This window comes from Theobroma cacao, chromosome 4, assembly GCF_000208745.1.
Source record: "Theobroma cacao cultivar B97-61/B2 chromosome 4, Criollo_cocoa_genome_V2, whole genome shotgun sequence".
NCBI classification, from domain to species: domain Eukaryota; kingdom Viridiplantae; phylum Streptophyta; class Magnoliopsida; order Malvales; family Malvaceae; genus Theobroma; species Theobroma cacao.
Genome location: NC_030853.1, coordinates 2,144,996 through 2,155,900, shown reverse-complemented (window position 1 = coordinate 2,155,900; position 10,905 = coordinate 2,144,996). Strand labels below are relative to the sequence as shown.

The 10,905-nt window shown below is 35.7% G+C and overlaps 2 protein-coding genes across 2 annotated transcripts; one reads left to right on the top strand and one right to left on the bottom strand.

Annotated features, from left to right (window-relative positions):
- On the top strand, positions 405-3,663 carry LOC18600993 (receptor-like protein 12). The gene has a single exon (XM_018118907.1). The coding sequence runs from the start codon at positions 518-520 to the stop codon at positions 3,518-3,520; it is 3,003 nt and encodes a 1,000-aa protein (XP_017974396.1). The 5' UTR covers positions 405-517; the 3' UTR covers positions 3,521-3,663.
- Positions 5,163-8,156, bottom strand: LOC18600992 (receptor-like protein 12). The gene has a single exon (XM_018118956.1). It carries the CDS (start codon positions 8,154-8,156, stop codon positions 5,163-5,165), a length of 2,994 nt encoding a protein of 997 aa, XP_017974445.1.

Here is a 10,905-nt window from a genome sequence, read left to right as displayed (position 1 = left end):
GAAAACCTTCATTCAGCTCCACAATGTGGACATCATTTTTGACCCCTATTGGGTCAAAGTAAGTCTAGATGCATGTTTCTGGTATAATCTACTCTTTTTCAAACTAGTGGGTTCTTTTCTGATAAAAAATAAATAAACAAATTAATAAAGAACAAGTGGGATGGAAAAGCTGTATGTTTTATATGATACTTTCCTCTACTAAGGAGAGAGAATGAATGGAAGTTCCTGTTACATTAGAAATAATGAGAAGTAGCAACTTGGAATATGAAAATATTTAAGTGATTTCCCACACGACTCCTTGTATAGTTATGACTTTTATAAAACAGCTCTTGAATAAAAATATCTTATATATGTGCGAAAGACAGTGGAACCGAGAAATCTATGGCTTCCTCAATGGTCCAGCACAAAGACATTAAGTAAAAGAACTCTTCTTTTTATTTATTATTATTATTATTTTGGTTCCTATAATAACATAAGCTCAAGTGCATCTTCCTACATTTTCTTACCTGCAAGAGACATGGCAAACACCAGTGCTTCTGTCTGGTGTTCGTTTTTTATTATGATCCTCTCCTCTGAGCTCCTTTACCTTGAAATTATTAAATTTGGTTCATGCGAGAGTCAAAATGTTAGTTGCATTGCAAAGGAGAGGGAAGCTCTTCTCAAATTCAAAGAAGGTCTCACAGATCCCTCAGGGAGGCTCTCTTCTTGGAGAGGACAAGATTGTTGTATCTGGGTTGGTGTGCAGTGCAGTGACAAGCTCGGACATCATGTCACCAAGCTCAAACTTCGCAACTTGGATTCCAATAATCCCGATATGGATGTAACATCTTATGTATTAAGCGGTAAGATACATCCTTCTTTGCTTGATTTGCAATATTTGAGGTACTTAGACTTGAGTATGAACAATTTTGAAGGAGTCTCCATCCCAAACTTTGTCGGATCACTCAAGACTTTGAGATATCTCAATCTCTCGGGTGCATTTTTTGGTGGACCAATTCCTTCATTTCTTGGAAACCTTACCAACTTGCACTATCTTGATCTCAATTCTTGTTTTAGTGACTCAAACAAGAATGACTTACATTGGTTATCAACCCTTTCTAAATTGAAACACCTAAATTTGGGAAGTGTTGATCTTAGCAAGGTTGGGACGTACTGGCTTCAAGCTGTCAACATGCTTCCTTCATTAGAGGAGTTGCACTTACCAGCTTGTGGACTTTCCATTCTTCCTCTCTCACTTCCCCTTGTTAATTTTTCATCCCTTTCGGTGCTTGATCTCTCAAACAATGGTTTCAACTCCTCAATACCTAGTTGGCTTTTTAATATAAGTGGTCTTGAGTACCTTGATCTCAACTCAAACAACCTCAGAGGCGAAATTCCTGATGGATTTGCAGGCATGATCAATCTTCAAAACCTTGATTTGTCTAAAAATTCATTTATTGAAGGCAAGTTGTCAAAAAGAAATTTGGGAAGCCTCTGTAATTTGCATGTGCTTGATCTCTCTTTCAACAAGATTACTGGTGATATAGGTGAATTTATCAATGGCTTATCTCAATGCAACAATTGCAGCTTAGAGTCATTGCATTTGGGTTACAATGAACTGCACGGCATTCTTCCTGATTCCTTAGGACACTTGAGGAACTTAAAACATCTTTTTCTCATGAAAAACTACTTTGAAGGTTCCATTCCCGAATCCATAGGGAATTTGTCTTCATTACAGGAATTCTATCTCTCAGAAAATGCAATGGAAGGAACAATCCCAAGAAGCCTTGGACAAATCTCCTCGTTAGCCTCATTAGATGTCAAAGGTAATCAATGGCATGGTGTTGTAACAGAGGCTCATTTTTCTAATCTCACAAGCTTAAAGGAGCTATCCATTGCTCAAATGTCTAGGAACATCACCTTGATTTTCAATATGAGTACCAATTGGATTCCTCCTTTCAAACTTACATACATAAATCTCAAATCATGCCTAGTAGGCCCTAAATTTCCAGAATGGCTGAGAAATCAAGATGAGCTAAAGACTGTAGCTGTGTGGAATGCTGGGATTTCAGGCACCATCCCAAAGTGGTTTTGGGAGTTAGATTTAGTTTTGAATGAACTAGACTTCAGTTACAATCAGTTAACTGGTACACTGCCAAACACCGTAACGTTTATGCCTCAAGGAATTGTTTTCTTGAACTATAATAATTTCATAGGCCCTCTACCGATTTTTTCATTGAATTTGGCTTCATTCCATCTTGACCATAATATGTTTTCTGGACCGATTCCTCATGATATTGGTGAAAGAATGCCCATGTTGGCTGATGTTGATCTCTCTTTCAACTCCTTAAATGGTTCTATTCCCTCATCCATTAGAGAAATGAGTTTCTTGCTTACTTTTGTCATCTCAGACAATCAGTTGACTGGAAAAATTCCTGATATCTGGAATAACATACCAGACTTGTATCTTATTGATATGTCTAATAACAGTTTATCTGGGGATATACCACATTCTTTGGGTTCTTTGACTGCACTTAAATACTTAAGATTGAGCACAAACAATCTTTCTGGGGAACTCTCACCTACCCTGCAGAATTGCACCCTCATTGAAACTCTTGACCTTGGCGACAACAAGCTTTCTGGAGACATCCCAACTTGGATTGGAGAAACGATGCCATCTTTGTTGATTCTAAGTTTACGGTCTAACATGTTCACTGGGGATATTCCAAGACAATTATGCAATCTTTCCCTTCTCCATATACTGGACTTGGGAGAAAACAATTTGTCAGGATCAATTCCTCGTTGTATTGGCAATATGAGTGGATTTTCAACCATTATTAAGGATAACAGATATGAGTCGCAGTTGTGGGTTGTGGCAAAAGGAAGAGATCTCTTTTATGATGTTTTTCTTTTTCTTGTGAATAGCATAGACCTTTCAAGCAACAACTTATCTGGAGATTTCCCTGAAGAGCTGACAAATCTATCAAGATTGGGCACTTTGAACTTGTCCATGAACCATTTGACAGGAAAGATACCATCAGGTATTGGTCGCTTGCAATGGCTGGAGACACTCGATCTCTCAAGAAATCAACTTTCTGGCATGATCCCACCAAGCATGGTCTCCTTAACTTCATTGAATCACTTGAACCTTTCATATAATAACCTGTCAGGTAAGATTCCATCAGCCAACCAGTTTCAAACCTTCATTGATCCATCCATATATGAAGGTAACAATGGACTTTGTGGGCTACCACTGCCAACAAGGTGCAACGGCGATGATGATCCAACACATTCCCCTGGCGCTGGAAACAAGGACACTGAAGATGGAGATGACAACGAAATGCTGTGGTTCTATATCAGCATGGGACCGGGATTTGTTGTGGGATTTTGGGGAGTGTGCGGGCCCTTAATACTGAAGAAATCTTGGAGGCGTGTCTATTTCCAATTCCTTGATGATAAGAAAGAAAGGGTAATGGTGTGTGTATCATTGAAATTAGCTCGCCTAAGAAGATCAATGAACAAGCAAGAAACCCAGGTTTAGTTGCAAGATACCATAATAAGCATGTTCTAAATAAGCTAACTACTCATGCTGAAATTGTAGCAGTCTGTTACTGTTTTTATCAGCAGAGTGGCTGTATAAATACAGATATGGGTAAAGAAAGTTACTAATGTCTTCCTATTTCATTGCAAAGCAGCATCCTCTGCTCAAAGAATGCTGTTAATCAAATTTTGTATTGTTAGAATGCATCTTTTCAAATTTTCCATTCAACAATAAAATATTTTACTGCAGACAAAACTATCATTTATAATGAAAGAAAAAGCAAGGGCATTTGATAATGGAGTTTGGTGGTTAGAAAGGATGTGGTCTCTGATTAGCCAGCGCATTCGACAATTTGACAAGCAAACATGGTACAACAGATTACAACAATTCTAATAAATAGATTACATAATTTTGCAAGCAAGAACATGGTACAACAGATTTGTCGAGAGTGACCGAACCAGGTTCGCAACTGAAGCTAGGATTTGTGTTGGAGATACGCAAACGGTACATGGGCTCTCAGTTTAAGCCAACAATGTTTCAGAGAAGCAGTTCCCAAGTCACATAACGTTCCAAAAGGATTTTACTTAGCCCTTCTTAATATTTTTTAAATTATTATTTCACCCTTTGAAGAATAACTTAAATCTTTTTTTAATCCAAAATTTTTGAACTCTTCATTTAATTGTTGAGTCTTTTATTTACCAAAGTAAATTCTCGAATACTTTTTTTATGTATTTAATATATACATTTATATTTATTTTTAACAATATTTTTTTTGTTCATTTATATATATATATATTATATATAGTTATATATATATATNATGCATATATATATATATATTATTATATTATATATATTGTCATTCTTGACCTACATGAAGGAAAGTGGTGTCACATGAAACCAGTCATTTACTAAAGTGTTAAAAATTTTTATTGGTTATATTATTTATATTAGAATTTTATGTAATTAATGATATTAATAAACTTGCTAATTTTTTTTTCAATTTTATAGAGAGTGGAGTAAAGGCTCCAAGTCAAAGTATATATATATTTATCCAAAAACAATTATATATTAATATTTAAATACTACATGATAAACAAAAAAAATTTATTCTATAATCTAAGATTATATTAAAAAAATCAAAACCTAAACTAATCTTCCTCTTCAAAATTTAAATCTTGCTTTTGAGACTTGTAATGATACTTCCTCTTCTTGGTCCTTGACTGCATTTTCAGTCTCTCAAAACAACTCATCTAAACAAATTTCATGACACCACGCAGAAAAATTCTTTGATCCATCTCTTGTCATTGCATTGTTAAATTTTTAGAAATGATGAAATGAAATCTAAATTCTTTCATAGTGAGAAAAAAGTGTATTAATTGCTAAATGGATATAATTTGAATAGCTCCAAATATAATAATATGGGAATTTTTATGTCAATAAACATTAAATTTATTTATTTATTTATTTTTAGATATAAAATAATTACTATTTAATTAATTTTTCTTAACACAATTCTGGTTAAAAAAGCTTCAAGTATCATAAAATAAATTCTTATTGTATCATCTTATTATTAATTAGAGTACCAATATCTCATGCAAGTAATGGATACTCGCTACATTGGAGATATGCTAAGCTTTCTTTAATTCCTGAAGATTTTCCTTCGCAGACGATGAACATTTACCAGGAAGAATGCAAGGAATTTGTCCTTCGTTCTATCAACAAAAGAAAAATAAGCCAGTCTCCATGATTTCTTGATGATCAGAGTCCCACAGACTCCCCAAAACCCCACAAAGAAACCCAACACCAAGCTAATAAAGAACCCGAGAAGCTCAATCTCGTCTTTGTCCTTAGCATCTCCGTTGTCTTTGTCTCCATCAAAGGAATGAGTTGTTTCATTGCTATCAGTGCACTTAGTTGATAATGGAAGCCCACAAAGGGCAGGATTTCCCTCATAGATTGATGGATCATTAAGACTTTGGAACTGGTTGGTCGTTGGAATTTTTCCAGACAAATTGTTGTATGAAAAATTCAAGTGATTCAAAAATGTCAGAGAAACCATTCCTGGTGGAATTTGGCCATAAAGCTTGTTTCTCGATAAGTCAAGAGTTTCCAATAGTTTCAGTTCACCTATATTTTCTGGTATTGTCCCCATCAAATGATTCATTGACAAGTTCAATGTCCCAAGCTCAACAAGGCTTGTAAGCCCAATTGGCAACGTTCCTGATAGATTATTGCTTGAAAGATCGAGACTGTTGACAAGGTAAAGAGTGCTTTGATATTCAAGTTCCCTTCCTTTTGTCACCACCCTCAGTTGTCCCTGATACAACTCTGCATTCATATCCTTAAGTTGATACTTCATTCCAGTCAGATTTCCTACACAAGAAGGAATGGATCCTGAGAGGCTGTTGTTTGCAAGGTCCAACAAATGAAGATATGGAAGGTCACATATCTCCCCAGGAATGCTTCCACCAAAGAAGTTGGATCGCAAGCGCAAGATCAACAATGATTTCATGCTTTTTCCAATCCAACTTGGAAGGTTTCCAGATAATTGATTGTCACCAAGATCAATACTAAGCATTAGAGTGCAGTTCTGCAAGGAAGGAGGGATTTGACCAGAGAGATTATTGTTACTGAGTTTCAAGAATTTCAGTGAACTAGGAATACCTAATGATGTAGGTATTTTACCAGAAAGATTGTTATTTGACAAATCTAGAATCAACAAGAAAGGAATATGATTCCAAAATTCAGGAATCTCCCCAGACAAATTATTGTTTGACATATCCAAGGTTAGTAGTTCTGTTAAATTACCCATTGACAGTGGAATACTACCATCAAAAGAGTTGTCATAGATATACATGGCCTCAACAAGGAACATTACTTCACCAATGTCCTGGGGAATTGGGCCTGAAAGTAGATTATTATTCAAAAATAATGTAGTCACATTAGATGATAAGCGTGGGAACGGACCTTCAAAGGAGTTAAAACTGAAATCAGCGGTGGCTAAGTCACGGAAGTGCAAGGAGCTTGGTATCTGTCCACTCAATTGATTAGAACCAATATCTAGTTCCTCAAACTGAAGATTCAATTGCAGAAACCAATCAGGTATAGTACCTGTTATCCCCGCATGGTTGAGTACCAAAGTTGTCAGCTCGTTTTGATTTCTAAGCCACCTAGGAAAATTTGGACCTAGTTGACATGATCTAATCTTGATGTACTTGAGTTTGAAAGGGGGAATCCAATCAGAACTGATATTGAATACCAAGGAAATGTTCTCGGACAACCTATAGAGACGAAAATCCGTTAGACTTGAGAGGTTCACAAAATGAGCTTCCGTGATGATACCTTCCCACAAGTTTTCTGAGAAATCTAGAGCAGCTAGGGCTGAGAGTTGACCAAGACTTTCTGGGATGCCACTCATCTGATTGTTCGCAAGGTAGAAGTCCTCCAATAATGATAAATTTCCAATTGATGGAGGAATTGAACCTTGAAACGAGTTAGACCAAAGTTTAATGGATCTCAACTTCGTAAGATATCCTAGGGAACTAGGCAGGTTGCCAATTAATTTGTTGTATCCAATATCTAGGGTCTCCAAGATACTGTTGTTGCATCCAGATAAACCATCAATGAACTCAGTTATCTCACCACTGATATTGTTAACAGAGAGCTTCAAGCTCTGCAAATTGCAGAGGTTTCCTAAATCTCTAGTTAATTTTCCATTGATGTTTGAATTCTGAGACAAATCAAGGTATCGGATATTTTTCAGGTTTGCAAATTCATTTGGAAGTTCACCTTGGAGATTGTTGGAGTTGAGATCAAGATGGCGAAGGTTAGTACAATTGGACAACCAAAGTGGTATTGTGGAGCTGAATCCATTGTTGGAGAGGTCAAGTACCAAAAGAGACGTAAAGTTGATGAATGGTAGAGTGACGGGGAGATTGGAAAGTTGACAATTATACAAGTGCAGCTCCTCAAGGGAAGGTAGCATGTTGAAAGCTTGAAGCCAATATCTCGATGCCTTGATCAGATTTATACCTCCCAAATTAAGATATTTCAAGGAAGAGAGACGGGAGAGCCATCTGAGATTGCTCTCCGTTGAGTCATCGAGCGTATTACTGAGATCAAGATAACTCAACTTCGAGAGGTTTCCTAGATTTGGAGGTATCATTCCTTTGAAAGATGCACCAGAAAGATTGAGGTACACCAACTTCCTTAGTGATCCAACGAAGTCTGGAATGACACCTCGAAAGTCATTTCCACTCAAGTCCAAGTAATTCAACACTTTCAAATTAAGCAAGGATGGATTGATCTTACCACCCAATTTGTACACTGTTCCATCAGCATCGAAGTCATCTGGATGTGTATTGCGAAGGTTGAGCTTGGAAACATGACCAGATCTGCTGTTGCAACTAACACCGTTCCATCTACAGCAATTTCCTCCGATCCAAGATGACAGCCGACCTGAAGGGTCTGTAAGGCCTTCTTTGAACTTGAGCAGTGCCTCCCTCTCAGCTTCAATGCAACTGGCATTAAGGTCAGTCTGGCAGAAACCAAATTGAATGGTTTTGGAGTACAGAATTCCTGATATCAGTACTATAAGAGAAAGAAGTTGAATGGAGGCTTTGTGATGATTCATGTTTAAGAAGCGAAAGGAGTTTCAAAGAATTCTGACACATTTAAAAGATGCTATTCTATTATATAAAGAAAGCTCAGGATGGATTTTAATGGACTTTCTGCATATTTAGAGTCATGTATTCAGATCAGCAGTCAAACCAACAAATTCAGCCTATCTTGGCAATACCATATGGATGGTAGTTAACATCAAATACTTAACCTGATAAATTATAGTAGTGGTCCCCTCATCGGAACAATGGCCATGAGTTTTCCTAGTTTTTCAGTACAAACAGTACTATAGATTAATTTGTCATGTAAAAACTATTTAGCCGTCAACGAAAACTGGACCACATGCCAGAATATTCCAAGAGGAATATGTGAACCGAAAAGTCCTTGAAAACAGTCTAATATGAACTGGAAAAGTCTCCTCGAAACTGTAACTTTTGTTTTCTCCACTTTATTTTATTCTTCTGATGTGATTTTTTTTTCTTTCTTTTTGTTGGATATCTGAATAGCCAATGTTTATTTTCTACAGCCATAATTTACTCTTTCAATCTTCCATGCATTTACGTGGAAGTCAAGTATCAACATGGTGTAATCTGCCGACTAACCTACAGCTTACAACATAAACTTTTCTACCAGGTACATTCCAATGGACAAATCCTTCCACGGGGATTGCCTTCTTCCTGGAAGCTACTTTAAGTAGGATTGAAAAGTGGTTTTCCATTTTCCCTAGTGTGTGCCATTAGTCCATTCCTCAAAGCACAACCCAATCTTACAGTTACCCCTTTCCTGGGAAGTTAGCATTCCAAGGTTTGATATTCTAGAAAACTAAATGCAGCTTTTGACAGGTTTTATATTCTAAAAGTTAAGCTAAATGCAGTTTTTTTTTTTAATGGTTCACGTGTGATGAACCTTTTACAACGTAACTTACTTACCAAGGGAAAATAGCTCTAAATTTGAAGATATCTAAACCAATAGTTTAAATTACGAATTACACTTAATATTATATTTAATTCACGAAATAAAATAAAAGTACCCACAAAATGGACAATATTTTTGAATTATTGACTATTAATTTTGAAAAAGTCTTCTTTAAAGTGGGTTTGATCTCATGCTCCAAGTTTCACCACTTGTCTTTGTCAAGAGAAAGTACTAGGTTCATTCTAGTTACTAACATAATTATGTCATTGTCATTTGCTATCAAATGTGAAAAGGCTTAAACCCTAATTATTAATATCGTACAATATGTGATTCATATCTCAATTTAACACTTATGACTTAAACCACAAATTAACATTTTCCAATAATCCCCGTATGAGGTTCATATTTGAGTAGAAAGTAGATGGGTGTCAATATCTTGAGCCTTGTTGTACACGTAAGAATTGTTTGAAAATTGTGTGCCTGCTTAATCTTATCTTATATGAATTCAATAAGTTAGTGAGTATCAAAGGGGCTAGACTTTGTTTGATTTTACCCTATTGTCTTTTCTCCTTGTAATAGCAGACATTTCTTCAATTAGAGTAATGACATCATTTCAAGCCAAGTTTATAATATCACACAAGCATTTTTGTAACATTGACTGATTATATATGTACCCGTTTTCCCACAAATTTTTTCTAAACAATTCCAAAATTATTTTTAAATTTTGATGTTAAAGTACTGTATTGTCGACATATTTAAAATAATTATTTTTTTCGTTTCAAATTGAATGTTCATTTTTTACTTTAACATATATGTTAAAAAACTGGTTTAGGGTAATCTTAAAAAAATTAAGATTTGGGTCTTGTCATTGAAATAGAAGGCTAATCTTGATTTATTTATTCCTAAATGATATATGAATTTTCATGAAATTGTCGTAACGTGTGGGTCTGAGAACCCGACCCCCAGACGCGAACGTGAAAAAACTTACTAAAAAAATTAAACTAGGAGTCGCCACCAATCTTTTTACTAGCTGCGATTGGCCACCTATTGACTCGATTCTAATCGATGAAAACTTAAATTAATTTTAAGCCCACCGAAAAGAACCTTAAACCGGTCTACGATTTTCTAGATCTAGGTTCGGGAGTACGGTTACGCCCGGGGAAGGATTAGCACCCCTGGGACGCTCGTTCCATGAACGGTACTATTTTTAGATTATCCTATTGGGCTTTAATTTTTAATTTCACTATTTTTTCTTAATTATTATTCTTTTATTTTATCTCATATTTAACCTAAAATGGAATGCAAATAGGTGGCAAGATGAAATGCATGACGTGAGATAAAAATGCCGGACGAATAACCTTTTATCGAGGATATTTTCCCAAATCCGCCCATTATACTGGTGGGACTCGGGATATTCTCTCACCTAGGGAATTATCCGAGAAACTCGTCTTCGCAAATTCGACGAATAATTTCCGTCATCGGGGTAATCGTACGTTTTTCTTTTAAAATAATATTTTTGTGCATAATGAACCTAATTCGGGTAAAAGCCTTTTATTAAAGATGGTTCTCGAGCCCTCCCATCATACTGGTGGGACCCGAGGACGTCTTTTCACTTAGGAAACTTTTCGAGAAATATCCGTCTTCGCAAGATACCCGAAAGATCCCATCATCGGGGCTTAAACTCGAAAACAGAAATATTTATATGCAATGATATGCATAATGCAATATATATATGTCATGCTAATGCAATTATCTATATTTTTTAGTTATTATTAATTAATTATTATTTTTATTTATTATATTTTCATTATCCTATTTTCTATTCTTATTTCTTATTATTATTATTA